We start from the raw sequence: 20,465 nt of genomic DNA, 5'->3' as shown, positions 1-20,465 counted from the left end.
TAATTCCTGTCTATTCCAACATTAAATAACTGCAGGCAACAGAAACTAACATGTCTGTGACAGGGATAGAGCAGGCTGTTCCTGAATAAAGCATCACAGATTCATTTTGAATGCAGTGTAGCAGTAATCAGAAGTTTAAGTCTCAGTTATTGAGTATGGGTGCAGCTTGCCTCCCCCCTCCGATCGCAAATAACAGTGGAAGCAGTAGGAGTTAGGAGTTCTTCAACTGTTGGTAGTGCTGTTCAGTTATCTACTGTGTGCTCTCACATCATGACAGTTCTGTTTCAAATACAGCTGAAAAAGTTCATTAGAGTAGGAGGTGGATCAGTCCTTCAACCAAATTAACTGCAGAGGGCAAGGAACTGCTTGGGTAAGTTTAAAAGCTGACATGGAAAAATACAATGTCAGGTTCAGCACTTTAAAAACTATTTGGTATGTGCCATGTCATTGCTGGCAGAGTAGGCAGAGATGTATAAAAAAAGGTTTCGTTGACATTTAAATATATTTCTATATGAATGTCTCACAGAACAAAAAAATAAAGTCTTTTCATCACAAATACTGCATCATTAAAATAAACACTTACCAAAATAAACAATGAGTGATATACATATATATATTTGAGTGTGTATACTATAGAGTGAATCATATTGTTGCTTTTGAAGTCACAAAAGCACAATATAAATATGGAATTTCCTGTGACCTCTTTTCCCCGTTGTAATAAAAATACATTCTTTACAGTTAAAGTAAAACTAGTGCAAGTCCATTCTGCTGCTCCTGTTCACCCAGCTGCCCACATCTGTATCATTTACATGGCACTTCATACTTGAAAATGACACTGAATATTTTCCCTCCGAGGCGATCGGCGAGCCAGGAGTTTTTGATAACAGCAAGCTTGAGGCTCTCACACTTCAAAGCTGCGTAGTAATTGGTGTGGATGGCACGACCCATGCCTTCAATGATCACCAAGTCTGTCTTCCGTTCTCTGACCAGCACAGCCAGACCTTTATCCAGGCGGCTGAAACGAGAGGTATGGCTTAGAGGCAGTCATCCTTACACGTGCTACAGCTGGAAAAGCAGATGCTCATTTATACAGAGCAGGGCAGGGTGTGGAATTACTGATGCCAAATATGAAATGGATCAAAATGGAGTTTTAAAAGCTTCATTAGATGAGGGCAGAAATGGAATTTCTGAGAAAGCACGGACTGTCCAATAGGGAAGCACAATTAAAAACAGCTAGCGTGCAATGCTGCTTACGGTCAAACGGGTGACTGACAACGTGTCAGATGTTTGTGAAGGCTGACTGAGGTACTTCAGAACACAGATGAAGTCTCAGGTCCTCCTTCATTTGACAAAGACAAATTTGCCATTATACCTTAGATCTAGACATGGAGAACTTGAACCTGTCTGGACCAACAGCAGCTTCTCTTCCCTCAGTGCAGATCTGTAATTAAAATAGTAATTTAAAAAAGGAACAAACAGAAGGTTACACTGCTCTGTTGAGAAGGTCATGCAAACACTAACCAAATACTCCTTGCAAAGGCTTCTTTTCCTGCTAGGAATTCCATGAACAGCAGGTTATCCTCTAAGGGAAACAGGCTGGAAATGATGTATATTTCCCTCTACTTTTTGTTAACAAATAAAATACAACATTTTAGTGACTTGAGTCCTTATCAGGGATGACACTGATACGTACAGGATTAAATATAATTAAGAACTGCTTTCTGAATTTTTCACCGTAACTGAAGTGAATTTCCTCTGTGCCTTACTTCTCGTTACAGATTTCAGACAGTAATACACACAAACAAGGAACTGCATGTGTAATGAAGAACTTCCTTCTGTGCTTTTTAAGATACAAAATGAAGACTGTTTGCTTACTGAATAACTGGATCCATTGCTGCTATCCGTTCAGCAACGATCAGGGATTCGCTGTAGGTGACGTCGTTTAGGGCAGGGCCAGAGTTACAAGCCAATATAACCTGGGGCAAAGATGTCAGAGTAGTTCACTGATTAACACAGTCCATCTGTGGTGTTAGAGCTGCTTGTTTGTTTGAGGATTGCCTTTGTCTGGCTTATAATAATGGAATAACCAAAAGAACACAAGGCCTGGACACCCAGTCCTTACTTTCCCCTCAAACTAAGCAGCTACTTCATGGTTTTTTGCCATTATGGATCCTTATTAGAAAGCTCAGTTCTGACATAACCCCCACTCTGCTTTGCAGTGTCCTTAAAGTTAGGCCTCAGACTTCCAGGAATTTAGGGACAAACTCATTGCCTGAAATTGGATCCTTCCCAACGTAGCTGCTAAGAGCCAGCCTCATAAAGTACACTGCTAGTAGGCATTTAACAAACCTTTCACCAGTTACAAAAGCTCCATTATATATTGACTGTACAATGAAAAACCACTTACCTCTGTTCCCCTAGAAAGAAGCTCTCTAACAAAAGGAAAGACGCCTAAAATTATGTCTATTCCACTGTTATCTGCGAAAATTAAGGCACATTTATGAGGGGGACCCTCCTGCAAGAGAAAACCAGTGCATTTAGGATTGAGTTCACAATTCATTTCACTGAATAGATTGTACTGGTTAGAAATACTGATTTTAAGATCCAAGATTTTATACCCCTGAATTTGTTTATTTAATAGTAGCACAGCTCATCAAAGCTTTACCTACCCTTATTTTAAGTGAAATCAGTTTCTCTGACATTGTCTTTGTACAATCATTTACAGCTGTTTATAGCTACTTCTCTTGAGAGCACTTTTTCAAACTCCATTAATTAAACCCACAGCAGCCAATTAAAGACAAGTCTGACTCCAGCTGCTGTGAACAGGAGCTTCCTTCAGAGGGGGTCAGGCCTGTAATCCTGCTGTGTCACATTTTGTTGTGCCATGCAGCTGGAGAATACCATTCTCCAGAATACAAGCAGCAGCATGGCTAGCTGCCTGTGTGCTTGTTAGGGTAAACCTACCTTTGTGGCTGCTTTAAGCTAGCATGCTGTAGGGTAAGCAGGATTGCCTTCTGCCAGGAAAGGGCAGGATGGACTGCTGGGGGCAGTGGCATCCTAAAATAAAATATATTTCCTATTCTCCATTGACCCTTAATTTGTCCTAAATCTTATGTTACAAAATGCAGTTCACTCCAGCAGAAGTACTTCTGCAGTGAATAATGTGTAATTTTTAAGAACAATTTGCCAGGACACTGCTTCAAGTTCCTTGATTAGCAGTGTCATAAAGGAATAACTGACACTTTTGTTTTAAGATGTAATATGTAATGATTTGTAGCAGTCCACTCACACCAATTTTTTTCCATCATTTCCAAACCTGATGAAATAGCAACAGACATCCCACAGAGGAAAACAAAACGTGTTGCTAACTGATGACTTTCAGACAGCTCCTGAATTACTGTCCAAACATGACACTTGGATTCAATTTTTCAAAATTGCAGGTCTAGTTAAATAGAAATAAATGCCATGATAAAGGAGGGACACTGTGGTTATGTTGGAAGAGCTGTGAGAGCAGCTGGGCTCCAAATGCTGCAGATCCTGAAGACAGCAAGCCAGGGAGCTTGGTAAGTGATAGTGTCAAATTCTTTTCTTCCTGTATGGTAAGATTGCTGACTTACTGGTACCACATTAACAGAATTAGAGTTGTCTGAACAGGGCTGTGTTAAATCTGGTAGAAACAAGCTTAGTAAGGTTGTTTCATGAGTAAGGTATTAAATTACCCAACAGTTAGTGACAATTCTGGAGTCATACCTTCAGTCGCTCTAGCCACTGACTGTAGGAATCTTCTAACCAGGGGCGTTCTGCATCACAGACAAAACTGTATTAGCATTACTTCCAGGCAGAGTGAATCTGTATAACATGCAAAGCAGGAGGTGTCTCTTTAAAGATATGAAACATTTGAGCTCAGATTTTGAATGTTAAGGACCTTCTGAGCTCTTAATTATTGGAAGTTTAATTACAGTGGCCTTGGAATGGAGTTTTCATGATAAAGCAATAGAGGCACGTGAGCTAGCTCTCATAATAGCTGATCCTAGGATGGATGGTGCTGCTGTACCTCAGGACACAATTGCTAGGACAGGATTGGAACCATTACAAGAAGCAGCACAGGCTGTGCAGTACTGGTGCAGCTAGGACTTCCATACAGACAGGAGTTTTTGGGTTCCACTTCCCTTGGAACACAAAGAGCAACATTCCACTGAGACTGTAAGCTGTATTTCAGATATCAGCAGTGAGTACTAACGAGTCCTTGTCAGCAGCAGAACTGTCACATTAAATGCCATCACGCTCTTCTTTACTCTCGTATTAACACAATATCCAGATCTATCCAACACTACAGATCTCCCCCCTATACCTTGCAGTTTTGACTTGGCTTCTTCGAATCCAAACTGTGGCTCGCATTCCAGAACACTGCATCAGAAGAGAAATAAAGAGTACACAGTTAAAAGCAACTTCAAATTATGTGAGAGGAATACTTATACAGCAGGCAGTCAGCATTTTTATTGCAATGATAATTGACAGTGTGGATAGGTCCAATGACTCAGAAATGATCCACCCTTTTGAAGTTAAAAACAAAAGGCTGATCTGTACATTAAATTAGTGAGTTTTATGCTAAAAGAAAAAAGCTGCAGCAATATACACATGTTTGCAGGCACTCCTCTATGGGCAAAAACATAATAAACCTTTGGATCTGCAGATGACCATAAATGAAGTAATGATCTAAAATATCACAGCCGTAAAACAGTGCTTTACAAAGTTTAATTTGGAGATTTTTAAGTTGTATCTGTGTGTAGGCAGGCAATTAACTACAGACAGGTTCTCAAAGCTATTGCTCTTGGCTGTACGTATAGCAAAGCAGCCTCAAGCTGGTGCTGAGGAAATACATAGTGGGGCTGGATTCTAAGCTGTCAGTTAAAATATTACTCCACGTGTGCAGTGCTTGCCAGTCAAGTCTCATAAAGGATAAAGTGCCCTAAGTCCAGTACCAGGAGACATTTAACTCCTAGCTTCTTCCTCAAAGAGAGGGAGGGCTACACTTACACAAGTGGCAACTAGACTAATTGCTATGAGTGGTGTCAGTTCAGGTTTCTGCAGCTGTGGGCAGCAATAGAAGGAACACAAGTCCAAGCAGCCTCGAATCACCTTGTTCTGAACTGACTTGCACTTTTCTGTTATTTACTCGAGGGGAAAACTCCTCAAAGATGCAAAAAGGGGAAGGACGTGCTGAACGTTAGCTGCAAAACCGTGCCCACCTCTCCTGCTCTGTATTATCAACCCCACAGAAGGAGGTGCAAGATCTAGAACTGTAAAAGTAACTAGGATTTTGTTATTTTAAGAGACCACCCAACCTAACTGAATACACAGTTTGACATCAGGGCAACTGTGGGTTACAGAGAGCATATATTTAAGCTGATATGATGTTCCTACAGTAGAAAATAACACATCCTCAAAAGCAGAGCAAGTAACAGTGCTACAAGCAAAGCAGCCAGACTGCAGCATTAAGTACTCTGTCACTTAATTCAAACATCCATAGCAGTGACACGTCTGCCAGATTTTAAGGGTGGAAACGTGAACTTTGCTGCACCACAGTAATGCTTGCAAATAAACAACATATCATTGAGGTGAAACACAAACTACAATGAGATAGGTGCACTTTATTATTTCTAAAACAAAAACAGTTGGATATTCTATATCTTAAAAGGGTGCTTTTAAAACATTTAACACCTACTCTGAGACTGCTTTTGCTCCCCAGTCAAAGACATTCCCCGCAAGAAGTCCTTTCACCAGAGCAAACTGCCTCTCCTCCCAGCCTAATGAATCCAAAGATTCGATTACGCTTTGAAAACATTTTAAGGCTATGCCATTTTCTTTCTGCTTTACCTGTAAGAAAGACATGAAACATTGCATTTACAGACAAAAAATTCTTACCCATCATTGGCTGTCTCAGTCCCAAGACCGCCTTCAAGCATTCTCCTCTACGTTCATGGCCTCGAATGGACCAACAAGTTACTGTTATCAGCATGCTTAGTACCAACAAGAAAAAAGTTTCCTGGGATTCTAATAAAAAGCTTTATTAGTGCTAGCATGTGTTCTGCAGTCTAAGAATTACTTTTCTTATACATGAGAGGAACGATAGATCTTGGGAAGATAGGGGAATGGGAAAATGGGCACACAAAAAAAGAGACTGAAGTAGCAACACCAAGCCCAGGTAATCTGCACGAGCAGGCTTACCACTGCAAAAGATGGGAAAGCATGGGTTTTGTTTGAATTTCTGCATCAGAAGGTTCATCGTCCCAGATGCTTAAGGACTCTCAACTTTTTTTTCCCCCCACTTCTATCTCCAACGAGCTCAAATGTTACACAGCTCGTTCTTGTTCTTAAAAAAATAAAAAATAAAAAAAAGAAGGTCTCGTGATGAGTGCCATCTTTACATCAAGATCTTTTGTTGGCACTATCTTAATTACAAAAAAGGAAAAAAAAAAGTAAGCACTTTTTTGTTTGTCCTGAGAGCAGCACCAACCTCTTAATACTACTGCAAAGTAGTCAGTTACTGATCCCTCCTATGTAAGCCATTACTTATGCAAAGTATTGGAGTACAGAAACAGCACCTTGAGCTCACACTCTGCCTGCCCTGTGAGGCAGGAACAGCTTACCTTCGAATAAGGATCCGGAAAACTGAACTCGTTTAAACAGTGTTCCCTTGTATCCAAAAGACTTCTAACTGTTAAGGTACCATATGCACTTTAAAAAGGAAAAGGGGAAAACAGATCAACTACTTCAAACAGAAAAAAAAGTTATTTTCTCCTGTTTCCTCCACTAATAGGATGAATTCCAGGAAGTTATAGCATGTAAGACAAACCCTTCAGTTATGAGTCCTCACATGCCACATGTGCTAAATGCTGCCACTAAGTGGCACATCTATTAAATGGATTATTTAAATACAGAGAGGAAAAGTGTTTGGAGCAAAGATGCAGATACGATTTTTAGTACCTTCTAGACCATTAGTCATTTTTCTGCTGAGATAGATAGAACTTCCCAGTTAAATTCTGATATGGAGGATCCCAACATTTTGTTCAGAGGACCTGACATTTGCTGCATCAACTTGCCACTGCCTTCAGCCTACTTAGCTTTAAGCTTGCTCTGCTTAAGAACAAAAGCTTTTATATAGCTTTCAGTTAATTTATAGTTGGCTTTTCTTTTGCTCTGCTCAGCAGAGGCGGCCAGGTTACGAAAGCAGGCAAACAAAGGCACTTACAAAGGCTGCTGTCTGAGTGTCTGGAGCTTGTTCCAGTACTTCTGTCGGAACTTTTCAGCTCTCTCAGGTGCATCAACAGAATCTGGCTGACTGGCTGCAGCACGCTTTGCCACCTGGTAGAGAAATGAGGCACTGGAATTACCACTTGAATTCTTCCTTTGTGCAACTGACCTGAAGCTCAGGCTGAAAAGCAATCCCTCCATCTGCTGTATTTTTCAGTTCCTGCACACTCGCTTGTCCCTTCCACACAATCTACTCCAGCTTTCCATTAATCCAACCACCAAAGAGTCATTTTAAACACCTCCTTCCTTCCTTGAAATTGTTTTTTTTTTTTTTTTTGTTATTAACTGCTTTTTGGTTTTTGAACACTGTGCTTTCAGGGGTGAGACATGAGTTGCACCTGCTTAGGGAGGGGTTAAAAACAAACAAGAAAAAAAGACAAGGATGTGGAAGATGAAGGTACACCACAGGGTCCACACCAACACCCCGTGTTCCTTCTTTCTTTTCTTCATGACAGTAAGGTCAGGTCAGTGTGTTCTCCTGGTGTTTTTTTCAGCCCCCACCCCAACACATGCTTGTGAAGTTTCTGATTTATATTTTCAAAGTAAGAGTTGGGGAAGAGGTACTTATTTGCAATAGGTTTGACATACAGATGTATTTTGTTGGTCCATGTGAAGATTTGCTAAATATCTGTAGGTACAACTCCTCTGATATTTACCCCATCCAGTGCCTCCTCAAAGCAAGTGAGCCAGTATTTCCTGGCCATGGCATCATCTGTGAGGTCCACAGTGTCTGGGATATAGGTCGACGGGTCCTTCAGCAGAGGCAGGTTAACCAGTGGTCTCTCCAACCTGTCCATTTCAAACATGTCAAACTAAGAGAAGAATGAAAGAGATTTATTAGAACTTATTCAGAAATTGATTCCCTAGAAGTGAAACAAGCACAATGTCTGTGGAAGCCCATTCTCAGACAACTGCACATTAGTATATGCAACCATAAGACATTCTGTTGAATCTATCGGATTCAAAATTGTGAAGTGCAGTATTTCAACTGCAGCAAAGCCAAGCTACTCCAAAGGAAGGGCAGCAGCAGAAGGCCATCTCCCTCCTTCAGTGATACAGAGCACAGCGAAGTAGCAGCCTCAATCTTCTATGAAATATCACATCAAGCCATCACACACCACGTTAGCCACTTCTATGAGCAGCACAGTCCCAGGGGCAAGAAGCAACTAGCTTTAGAATAACCACCTAGGTTCAAATTGTTAAGTGCCAACACTCAGTTCTAGGAAAGGCAAGCACATACTGTGCCACTCCGGGTCCTCTGCATGGGGTAAACATCAGGGGACGTGCTCATGAGACCAGAACTCCCAGCGTAATTCTCTCCCCAGCTATACTGATTCGGGTCTAGAAAAGAGAAAGAGAGAGACACATAATCTGAAAATAAAACTGAAAATACTCTCATGGATGAGTCTAGAGGCAGCATCTCTACAGAGAAGCTGCTCCACTGCAAAAGCCATTTTTCTTTGTCTTTAAAAATATTTTTCCCCTCTAAGTCCCCATAGGTATGTTTTTATCTACTTGCTGAATTATCTAAATGTAAAGAGCTTTAAATTAAATTGAATGAGACACGAGACAACTAAAATTCAGAAGCCATTGTTTTCTTAACCACTTTCTTTTTTTAATCATTAAGGACTATAAAGAGCAGGATGTCTTCAAAGCACTATAGGTGGCTAAAGCCTCTACTGGCAGTTTTGTTTTTAAATGTCTAAATCTAAATCCATCATTAACAAAACAGATTGCAGAACTCTCAGAGCACAATGTGCATTCTGAATCAGTGCTAAAGTTACTTCTAGATTTGTTTTCATTTGACCTTAATGAAGTTCAGATGTACACAGTATCTCCAACAGAAGTAATGTCTTTAGCTTCTAAGTAGCTGGCTCCTTGCTCACAGGTGAAGTGGGTATGAAATGACTTCCACATCCACTGCCATGATATATACCTGACATTTACTATACCTGAGTACCATTAACAACCTGCTGTTTGTTCCACTGTGATGAATGCTCTGAATGGCATGTAGTACAAGAAAAGAAAAAACAGGGAAATACAAATGGCAGAATTCAACCAAAGCATCCTATACCCAAAGAATGCTGGTAGGTAGTGTCTCATCCTTTATAAACATTTCAGAGGCTTTTCACTCTCAAATGAACACAGTTTAGAGATGCTGTTCTTCAGTTTGTTATCTGAATTCAGAAGCTGACCTCTTTAAGAGGAAGGAAGTTCTCAGAAACTCAGTTTCCCTGATTTGATTTAGAGATATGACTGCTCTTTGCAGAAATGCAGAAAAGAGAAGAGCCAAATCCTGCTGGATTCTCAGAGGCAAGCAGGAAAACAGTGAGAAATTATCACATCCTTGCCAGAATATATAAAAGCAAAGCCCAGCATCTGTGTTTATTAGTGCCAAATGTGTTTATCTAGGCAACAACTTACATGCAGCCTCTTAAGAGAAACTCGGACATTACACTGACATTTCAGAACACAGCATATACAGAACATAGCAATGCTGTACTTACTGTCTTGTTCAGCTCCTTTTAAAAATGCCCCAATGGCTCCCAGGTAGCCTTCATGTCTCAGGAACAATGCCTGAACCTCTCCCTGCCACAATATGAAACATTGCAATTGGATGGTCCCTGATGGCTAACACGTACTTCTTTGTCACTAGATTTATACTTAAATTTAATAGAAACAACTAGAAGATGATAATATTCATTTGCACTACAACCCAACACATTAAGTAATTTTAATGGTGCACCAAAATTGGTGTTTCTGAAAGACAGCTTCAGGAGGAACTGCTTACATACATCATCCCACAATTCTAAGAAAGCTGGAGAAAAAAATACATGCAGAAGTGGAGTGTACTCTAAGCCTGCACAATCACAGAAGCAGAGGGAAGCCAGTGCTTCACTAGAAAAGACCACTGCATTATTCCATGAGTACTCAACTCCTCTTGCTTGAACAGGCTGAAAATGTAAGATCATCTGCCTTCCAGCTCATCAGCAGAAACACGTTTCACTGTGCATCCACCACATCCAAGCCACTGTTTATTTTATTTCATTCTGAACATGCAACAACATCCAGTCACCCTGCATATTATCACAGGCAAGCATTTTCCCCGTGAATTTAATTAAGTTTACATGTTAACAAGAATGCTGGGGAGAACAGGATCATCCCTCCACCCATCAGCTTTAGTTTTCTCAGTGTGAGACACTGCCCCCTCTGAAGGAAAGTAAGCTTCGTCAAGCGGGTCATTAAGAAAAGCTGATGCTGGGCTGAGATTAGTGAGGAAATACATAACTCACAAGGTGAGATTTTGTATAGGCTGAATCACTGATTAAACTGTGCTTACAAGCATCTAGAGCTGTAGTGTTCTTGAAACTCAACCAAGTTCTTACAGAAAGACTGCAAGGTTGAAACGAGGGGAAGTATAAGCATTACTTAGGAGTCTCTTGCCTGAAGCACTGAGGAAAATAAAAACTGTGTCAATTCTATAGTACTGCAGTATGCATTGCCATGGGGAGGATCCACCTGTAATGAGCAGTAAGTGAGCTTTAGGACTAGACCATTTCCCACTGAAATATATTTAGTGTTTGCCACGGCTTCAAAAGCTGCAAAGAATTACAGCTTGCTTCTCTTTTAAAAATAAATACATACAAATTTACAAAAAAAAAAATATCCACCAACCCCAAACTACTGATACTAGTTGCTAACTATCTCAGCAGAGCAATCCACCATTGCATAGCCTGGGGGTGAAAAGAAATAGATGAAGTCAGCAAGAGGAATTGAATAACAACGGCAGCTATCTGAAAAAATAGTAAGAACTCATTCCTTGGCAGCTACAAGCCACGCTGTCCAATAACCAGCCAAATAAACAGAGAGAGGCCAGACACAACTCCCAGGAATTCACATTTTACCCCTCCCACGAGGCCCTGCCTTACCGACCTAACAGCAGTCCTCACTGTGTGACTCCACCTTACCAGCGTTTCCAGTCACCTAGAAAAAGACAGCTAGGCACATGAATTTGCAATTAGGAACAGTTCTGTTTTCATTACCTTTGAGAAGAAGTTGATGCTGAAGGTTATTGTGCGCATGGTAACAGGGTGACCCCGAATAAAGAATCCTCCAAAATATATTTTATCTAAGTTATGGAGCTTGGCATAGAGGCAGGCAAGTTGACCAATGTCATTGCTGATCATGTGCAGTAAACTTTTTGCCATATCTTCTTTGGAAAACTCTTAAAGGAAGGAAACAGTGAGCCAAATTAGCACAGCTGAAGAACGCTCAGAGGGGCACAGCTGAAGAATGCTCAGAGGGACTGGTTTTTTATTTTCCTCATTTTTAAAGCAGAGAACCTACAGCTGGGGGAAAGAAAACACTAAGCCTCTACCAAGTACTGCCTGAAAGAAACCTGCTAGAAAGGCCAAGAGCAAATGGCATGAACTCAATTTCTCCTCTCTAGGAAATAAGGATCACCTCTCCATCTAGTTATGTGATGCACTGCAAGTATTTTATTGTGACACTAAAAAGAAAGCTGCAAATTATAGTAAATTTATGCCATGCATTTTTTTTTCTGGACAAACAGAACTATTTCCCAAGTGCACAAATTAGCACTGGGATAGCTTAAGACAGTGGGTTTTTTTGTTGTTTGTTTGCCTAGACTTACAGAATCCCAATCTGATCCCAATGCCTGCCTGCAAGGCAGAACCACTTAACATACTCAGTCAATAAAGTATTGTGCAGGCAAAATACATAGGCAAGATCATGAAAAGGACTGCTGGTTATCTTCCAGCTCCACTTGTTTGGAGAACATGCCAAACCATCAGACACCAAAGGGACAGATGAGATGGTTACAGTTCTTCTCATCAGTTCCAAAGCACTCTTAACAAGTGGAGCAATGCAGGCAGTGGTCCATGTCCCCTCTCAGCCCACGTGCACATTGGAAAATGGATATGGCAACACGCATTTTTGCTGATGAAACTGGCAAGTACTTTTCCATCCTTTTAAATGTCCACAGGAAGTTTGTACAAGCAGCAAATCCGATCTGACAGGCAATGTAAGATATTATTTGTATAGAAAAATCTGCTGAAGATTTGCTATACTAATACCTTTATCTGCTGTAGTAGATTTCCCAAAGCTGCTGGCTATCAGGTTTCCACTTAGCCCCAGGGTCTGGCAGGCACCTCCATACACATCCTTCACCAGCATGTCTACGTTCGTGTGCTGCCCCTTGGAAGCAAGTTGCAGCAATTCATCAAATTTCTGAGGATAAGAAGCAGAGTTACTCCAGGTGTTGGGGCAGCTAGAGAGCATTGCCCACACAGCAAGACTTCTGAAGCATTCATACTGACCGAAAAAATACGGGCTTGGAACCAACCCTGCAGTACTCTGGAGAACTGAAAGCTCTCTGGCAAAATTATGTCATCCAGAGCTGGTACAGCATTAAGTAAAGCAAAGTTTGCCAAATTCTCTCCTGCATGCAGCCACAGCGAATAAGAATTCAAATCCAGCACCACCAAAAGGATTTGTAACATTTCAGCAAGTAAATTACCAAAGTTATCCTAGTCATGCACCTTTAATCTCCTGCAGATTAGTGCAAGTGAAACAGAACCTTTATGCATCTCTTCTCTTGGAATGAAGTCAGCAACGCAGCAACAGCAAGTAGAATTTAGTCTTCTTGTGGCACATAAAAATATCAGTTTAAAAAAAAAATGAAGACTACGTTTGCCCTTACAGATGCAGAAATGCACGAACGTCCCTGAAATTAAGCTTTCACAAAATCTGCTTTATCCCAATAGTTTGTACTATAAATTTGCTAATGCTAATTCCCACTTTTACAAAAGCATCAAAAAACATTAGAGCAGACACTGTCATGTTCTAAGATTTCTTTTTGAACTGCATCAAACAAAACATACTGAGGATGGGTATTCCCTTTGACATTTTCTTATCTGGTGGATATGTAACTCTAGCTTTTTCTACACTGGTGACATTTAGTGACTCCTATTTAAGTCACATGGATCTCTGAGACAGGAAAAAACAGCATGATTTAAGAGCTGAGTTAGGCAGAGCAGTACTAGGTCAGTCCTTACTCTGGCAGATCACCAACCTGAGATTTAAGTGCTGAATCCCTGAAAGTGAAGCGAATAACAGAGGTGCAATTCCTCTTCCCTACTCTCACATGCTTTGCAATAATTAGGCACACTGTTTTGCTTCTGTGGGTACTGCTGCAGGTACTGGAAGGGCATTTCCCAGTGAAAACAAGTTCAGAAAATTAACAGACTACTTTGAGCAGACGATTCCCTGCATCCTATCTGTTACTTGTCTTTGCTGACCAACTCTTCAACTCAAATAGGATCACTATTTTGCCACTGAGGAGCAATTAATCACTTCTGTTCCCGCACTCTACTTGCATCCATTTACATGTAGAAGTATGAACATAAACCAAGCACTCAGCCTTTATCTATCCTCCCTCAGAGGCACTGCAAAACTGCCCCTTCTCTTTCTGTACAAAGACAGCAGTTCTGCTCTGCAAAGATACACTTTTTTCCACATCTTCTACTGTGCTGATATGGGGCTTCCGATTTCCTATCCAAATACCACATTGAATCATTATTTCTCCCTGTTTAAAGAGTTTGGCATTCCACTATTTCAAGCTTTCTCTTAGCATTTTGTATATTCACACACCCCTTAAAATTGATGTTTTGATACCTTTGTTTTAGTGAGCAGTGCTCCAAGACCCCAGAAGGTTCCACCTCCAATTGAGCTCCCTCCTATCCATTCAAATTTGTCTTCTGATTCTACCTGTCAACAAAACAGAGCAGTGGAATTGCAAGAAGTGGAATTGGTGCCAAATTGGAACAATTTCATTGCAGAAATAACAGGCAAAAAGTTCTGCAGAGGTGCACGTCTCACACACCAACCCCAAAAGCAGTAATTGAAATCTTTAATTATTGGGTAAGAATCCTAGATATGGATATTATATTTAATTCCATCAGCAATGTGCAAGAAATCATTCTCATCTGACAGCCTTTGTCCTATCAGCTCATACAGTAACTTTCTCTAAAGACCAAATTAAATCTGATTTGAAAAGATCACCTACAGTAGGGAATGGAAAAGCATTCCCAACTCTGTAAGAAATTGATACAATAATTAAAAAAAAGTGATGATCTACTCTGCAGAAAACAAAAACAGAAAGACCCAACGCATTTCAGCAACCACTCACCTTCACTATTGAAACCCCAGAGCCAATATTCACCAGTAAGTATGGGAAAATATTTGGGTGATTTGTCTGAAATCGGAACTCCGTGTCTGAATCTTTCTGGTATGCGAACACTTCATGGGGTATGTTCCTTAGCAGAAAGTTACATCCTTTAATTAAGCAGGTCATTACATCTTCTTTATCTACTCTGCAATGGGGAAGGGAAAAGAACTTACAAATTTCACAGCCTTACTGATAAGCAAGTGCTCTTCTAGAACATTCGTTTGTAAGACTTTACAAGTCTTTACATGCAGCAAAAGCCCAGATCATTTAAACCACAAAACCCAGGTTTGCATACGTTCTGCCATTCAACCTCAGTGCCACTACACACAGTCCAAAGTGAGACTGTAGTTACACAGTCACTTCAATCTTACATCAAAATAGCCCTGCTCCTGTCTGCGTGTCCCACTGCTGCTCCAGTGCTCTGGTGCTAGCACATGTACCCGTGCAGTAAAGTAGGTCAGGGTACACATCTGGCAATTAACGTAACAAAACTGTTTTCTAACATGGCATAATGCCCTATTGCTCTTCCAATGCTTTCTTAAGAAGGGAAAGAAGTGCACTTAATCATTTCCACTCTCATTTCTGACAGATCACGACGACAGCAAGTAGCTGGGACTGTGAACACAGACACTTCACAACAGTGAATCCCTGAGCAGAGAAGCTCAGATGTGCTGAGTGTAGTCAGCTAGAAGTTACTTCTGCAAACTTCCCTAGTACACTGTTACTGGTGTAGCCCAAATTTCTTAAATGAAATATCACAAACCTTTATTAAAAACACATAAGCACAACAGAATTAAACATCTCCATTAACACAGAATGCTTTATGTTTCTCAGGAAAGAAAAGCTGCTTGGGGCCATCAAGTATGTTTCAGTACAATAGTAGAATCCCACCCATCAGAAAAAGAAAGTCATCTGAAAAAGCATATGAAAGGAGATGGAGAGAGCTCCTTAGAAACTGAGAAACATGCTGTGCTCTGAAGTCCTGTTCCAGTAGCATCAGGTAACGTTCTATCCTGCTGTAGGTGAATGATACAATTATCTGTACTTACAGCAGCTTTTTTAGCATATGGCTTTTGATAAATGTGTGTGAATGGTGAACTCACGTTGCTGTAAATTCAGGAGACAACCCTTCAGTTTCCTGCAAGGCTATGCTTCTGCACAAAGTGTAGGCAGGATCTTCACAATAACTTATTGAATTGTATCAATTATTTACCTTCTGGGCTTGCTTAGAAAAATAGTGGAAGGTTTTGTAACTGTGACTTAAGAACCCAGGTACTATAGGGATCAGGTACATTCAGAGTTAAAAAAAAAAAAAAAAAGCTTGCCAGAAATGTTTTGGCTTTTAATAATACAGCCCTCCTCCTGTAGATTTCATCCTTTAAGCAATGACTCATAATTAAAATAAATACAGCTCATCACAGTAGCTGATCAAAGCTTCCCAATGAAACGTGTTTGTAACAAACTTATTACCAGCTTGCTATAGTTCCAACACTGTACTCTGTATACAACTGGAGGTTTTGTGTAGTTGGATGATGACTGAGTGTTCAAGAGCACGTCTGAAGCGTGCCACTGATGACTAGGAGAGCACCACTGAAATGCTGCCAGCTGGGAGGTGAAGAATAAAAAACAGACTGTCATAATACAGAGTAATTTAAGTTTAAAAAAAGTGTTGTTGCAAACAAATCCTTTATAGAAAAGCTGTGATAATAACATACTTATTCCTTGTACTGCCTTTCTCCTGAAGCCTGTGTCGCTCCGTGGTGGCTCTCCCACCTCTGCTGTGCCAGTTCATGACACACTGTCCTCTTGCAACTCCTGCTCACTAACTACTGAGCTCAGCCTGACCTGACCAAGATGCACACACGTCCTCCAGCCTCAGCTTTGCTGTGCAGATGGCTTTTAAGGGCAGAATGGCAAAGGAGAAAGTTTGCCCACCAAAACACAGTGAAGTGTCACTTCAACGATACTTAACTCACTTTAAACAGTTTCACTTACTTCAACCCCAACTTCTTCTCAATAAGATCTTTAAATTTATAGGCACCACCACCTGTAGCTTTGATGACTTTAGTCTCTGTATTGACAAGATGGTCTTTGATGAAATCTAGACAAGTTTCGATATAATTGTTCTCAAACTTGATGAAGTGCAGTCGAGCTGTAATCTCCTCCTGAACTGATATTTCATACAAAGGCTCATTTTCTATGTCCTTTAAAAGAAAACAATTAAGATCATATAGTAAATTTCCTTTCATGCATGAAATTAAAACACATAAAGCAATAGTTCACATGCTTTTTTTCCTGAAGTACCACATTAATCTATCTAGAAAATTACTATTTCCAACAGTAACCGTAGCAATCTAAGCACAGTCATGGTGACAGCCAGAAACATAATGGATTCTGCCCAGGCATGGACTACACAACTCTGCAGCCTTGCAACTAGCATTTCAGCGAACAGAACACATTTGATGTACGTATAATCACATGAACTTGTATCTTGAGCTGCATTACATTTGCAAAACAAAAGTAATGACAAACTCAAGTTAAAGCCTGTTTTCCTGTGAAATGTGGTAAAAGGTCATTAATAGGAACCACACTCTTCTGAGCTGCAGTAGAAATGGTTAGGGATAGCTTGAAGTGTTAATACATACTAGAATGTGTATTTTAAATACACGCTGTAGTTATCCAAATTCAGGACAACAGGCATTGCAGGAGTTGGAATTAATGTTTTGTGCAGAAAGAAGTACCAGACAGCTTTCAAGTAAGACTTCTATTGCACTATGAAGAGCCCAGTATCTTACTTCCAGTTCTGGTTCTACCTTTGTTATGAGTCAACCTCATGCAACTCGTTAATGACACCGTCCTTACCTTTCCAGAATGATCAAAGGATCTCACTCTTGCCACCTTGTGCTGCACAGTTGAATAATAAGCCAACTTGGTTAATGAACCACCTGTTAGAAGAGATGACAAGTTATGATTAATGCCTCACCTTAGAGCAAACAACCTAACTTACGTTTGCATATGCTTTACCTGAGAGTTCTTAACAGAACTCAGATTTGATATGTAAGCATGCCATGTTTGAGCAACGCACGGAGTCAGACAGAGTAACTTGATTTACTCATATTTCTTTGGCAAAACAGTACCTGCTGTCTTAATCAAGTAGATGTTTGACCATGAATGTACAGTGCTGTCATTTTTGTTAAAATATGCTTTTTTGTTTCCTCAGAAAGAGGAGAGGTACGAGGGGAAGCCTCTGCAATTGCTCCTGCATTCAGGTATCAATAAGCTTCATAAAACTCAGCTGCTGTGGCTGCTCTCAGTAAGTGTATGCAAGACCAAGCAAACAATTATAACCAGATTCTGGGTTAAAACCTAAGCCCCAACAGTAAGAAGTGTTCAGTTCATAACATAACGGCTAAGAATGGCCTATGCTGTGCCTTACAAACAAATGTAATCAAAGAATGCAGCTTAGGTAAGAGAAAAACTAATCTGTCTGTGCCTGTAGCTTTGCCTACATAGCAGCACCCTTGTCTCGTCCACACTGCTGAGATCAACATGGGATTTTTTGTCAGTCAGTAAGAGAAAAATGGAAGGCATTCTCCAGCAGAATTCAGGCGAGGTCAGCGCAGAGCGATCCCTGGCAGACACTTATAGCAACAAAAGCAATAAAGCTTTCCTGACCTCAGATCTTATTTCAGGGCACCAGGCAATGCTTTAAAGTTTCTGGTAAACAAAATGCAAAGCTGCTTATTGCTTACAGGTGAGGTTTTGCATTTCTAAAGTGCAAGACAGCAACAACAATAACCTCAATGACTCTGTGCTACGTGGGGAAACCTTGCAAACCTCATAGCGGAGAAACCGCTTGCATTGAAATGCAGTATTTTATACAACAGTATGCTGATAATTAGTGCATCTGCAGTTAATTTCTCACTGGCTATACGGTAATGCACAGAGAATACCCACCCAGCAACGCTTTATTTGCTCCCCCTTTCCTCACTCAGTTTCCCACGCAGGGCCCTGGCAGGGACGCGGAGCTGGGCTGTAACTAATCCCGCAGCCACGACCCTGCTCAGCCCCATAACAGTGACCAACTCCGGCTGTTATCTCCACAAACACGAAGCAGCCATCTCCCAAGGGAGACAGCCCACGTCCTGCACTGCGTGTGCTCCTCACACAGAGGACTTCCACCCGGGGTCGCTTGGGCCTGCTGCTGCCGCCGGGCCCACAGATCAGCAGCCCACATCCCTCAGCCCGCCTGACTTTGCTTTGCTTTCACAGAATTGTAGGGGTTGGAAGGGACCTCTAGAGATCATTGAGTCCCACCCCCCTGCCAAAGCGGTTCCCTACACCAGGTCACACAGGTAGATGTCCAGGTGGGTCTTGAATATCTCCAGAGAAGGAGACCCCACCACCCCCCCCTGGGCAGCCTGTGCCAGTGCTCCGTCACCCTCACCATAAAGAAGTTCTTGTGCACATTCGTGCAGAACCTCCTGTGCTGCAGTTTCTGTCCGTTCCCCCCCGTCCTGTCTCCACACACTGCTGAAAGGTCTGGCCTCGCCACTTTGCCCCCCACACCTCAGATATTTATAAACCTGGATCAGGTCCCCTCCCAGTCTTCTTTTCTCAAGGCTAAACAGACCCAGATCACTGCCTTTCTTCATAGGGGAGATCCTCCAGGCCCTTCATCATCTTTGTGGCCCTGCACTGGACTCTTTCCAAGAGATCCCTGTCTTTTTTGTAGCGAGAGCCCAGAACTGGACACAGTGCTCCAGACGAGGCCTCACCAGGGCAGAGTAGAGGGGAGGATCACCTCCCTCGACCTGCTGGCCACGCTCTTTTTAATGCACCCCAGAATGCCGATGGCCCTCTTGGCCACGAGGGCACACTGCTCACGGTCAACCTGTCGTCCACCAGGACACCCAGGTCCCTCTCTGCAGAGCTCCTCTCCAGCAGGTTACCCCCCAGCCTGCACTGGTGCATACTGGTGCATCCTCCCTAGCTGCATGACTCTAACGCTTGCTTTTGTTAAACCTCATCCGGTTTCTTACTGCCCAGCTCTCCAGCCTGTCCAGGTCTCGCTTTCCTTCCCTCGCCCCTCTCCGCCGCCAAGGGCAGCAGCCCTGCGCTGTCCCCAGCCGCGCTTCCCCCCCCCACCCCGCGGGCATCACAGCGGGACGCCGGGAGCTGTAGTGCCGCTCTCCGCCCGCACAGCGCCGCCGCCCGGTGCCGGGACTTCCGATCCCATCGTACCCCGCGCCGCCCGCTGAGCGCGCTGTACGCCGGGAGCTGTAGTCCCGTTCCGCGGCCCCGCGCCGGCCCGGGCGCCTCAGGGGACTTCACGTCCCAGCGTGCCCCGCGCGCCAGAGGGAGACGGGCCCCGGTGAGTCCCCGCAGCGGGGCGAGAGCCGTCTCCCGTCCCCGCCGCCGTCCCCGCCCGGTTACCGATGTCGATGGCGAAGCGCTTGGCGTTCTCCAGGTTGCGGAAGATTTCGTCCGGCGGCAGGGTGATGCTCTTGTCCAAACTGCCGTGCCCGCCGCTCCCTCTGCCGCCCCGCTCCGCCATTTTGAACGCTAGCCCCGCTCTTCGCCCGGCCTCATCGGTATGCAAATGTATGCGCATAGATTTACATGTTAAAGAGGCGGGGCGCGTGGCCGAGGCGGAAGGACGCCTCGAGCGCGTGCGCGGAGTAACGGTCGCTCTCGCGCCTCTTCCCGCCTCAGCGCTGAGAGGAGCGGGCGCACATCCGCCCTGCCGGGCCCCACGGACCCTCCTCGCCTCCACTGGGCCGCAGGTAAGCCCGGGCAGCAGGAGTGTTGTCGGGGCTGCCGCTTTCCGGTAGCGAGCGCTGTTCGTGCGAAGCGCCCTTCCCCGCCTCGGGGGCCGGGCCGGGCCGCGTCCCTCAGCGCA

At 42.7% G+C, this 20,465-nt stretch overlaps 1 protein-coding gene across 2 annotated transcripts; it reads right to left on the bottom strand.

Annotated features, from left to right (window-relative positions):
* Positions 1-595: 595 nt before the first annotated feature.
* PANK4 (pantothenate kinase 4 (inactive)) lies at positions 596-20,161 on the bottom strand. Of its 2 annotated transcripts, XM_065737922.1 has the most exons (19): positions 20,000-20,161; positions 17,426-17,508; positions 16,559-16,767; positions 14,525-14,708; positions 14,011-14,103; positions 12,411-12,564; positions 11,358-11,539; positions 9,822-9,903; positions 8,555-8,655; positions 7,971-8,126; positions 7,253-7,365; positions 6,651-6,738; positions 5,726-5,877; positions 4,352-4,407; positions 3,751-3,800; positions 2,408-2,515; positions 1,876-1,976; positions 1,373-1,441; positions 596-1,015 (listed from the first exon to the last, which is right to left on the bottom strand). In XM_065737922.1, the coding sequence occupies exons 1-19, from the start codon at positions 20,118-20,120 to the stop codon at positions 802-804; spliced, it is 2,316 nt and encodes a 771-aa protein (XP_065593994.1). In that variant the 5' UTR covers positions 20,121-20,161; the 3' UTR covers positions 596-801. The 2 variants fall into 2 exon arrangements, with proteins under 2 accessions (XP_065593994.1, XP_065593995.1); XM_065737923.1 differs by lacking the exon at positions 3,751-3,800 and having other exon boundaries at positions 2,408-2,478; positions 20,000-20,150.
* Positions 20,162-20,465: the final 304 nt, after the last annotated feature.

This window comes from Cyrtonyx montezumae, unplaced genomic scaffold, assembly GCF_038088225.1.
Source record: "Cyrtonyx montezumae isolate F1298 unplaced genomic scaffold, pur_monq_1.0 scaffold_21, whole genome shotgun sequence".
Taxonomy (NCBI): Eukaryota; Metazoa; Chordata; class Aves; order Galliformes; family Odontophoridae; genus Cyrtonyx; species Cyrtonyx montezumae.
This window is presented reverse-complemented; position numbering and strand designations above follow the sequence as displayed.

What these genes read in the sequence shown, in the direction of transcription:
- PANK4 (XM_065737922.1), bottom strand. Translation starts at nt 20,120, where the DNA reads ATGGCGGAGCGGGGCGGCAGAGGGAGCGGCGGGCACGGCAGTTTGGAC. An exon ending in GGAGCAAAAGCAGTCTCAGA is followed by an intron (nt 4,408 to 5,725) that starts GTAGGTGTTAAA and finishes CTTCTGATGCAG; the next exon opens with TGTTCTGGAATGCGAGCCAC. An exon ending in AGTGGCTAGAGCGACTGAAG is followed by an intron (nt 2,516 to 3,750) that starts GTATGACTCCAG and finishes TTTCTCTTGCAG; the next exon opens with GAGGGTCCCCCTCATAAATG.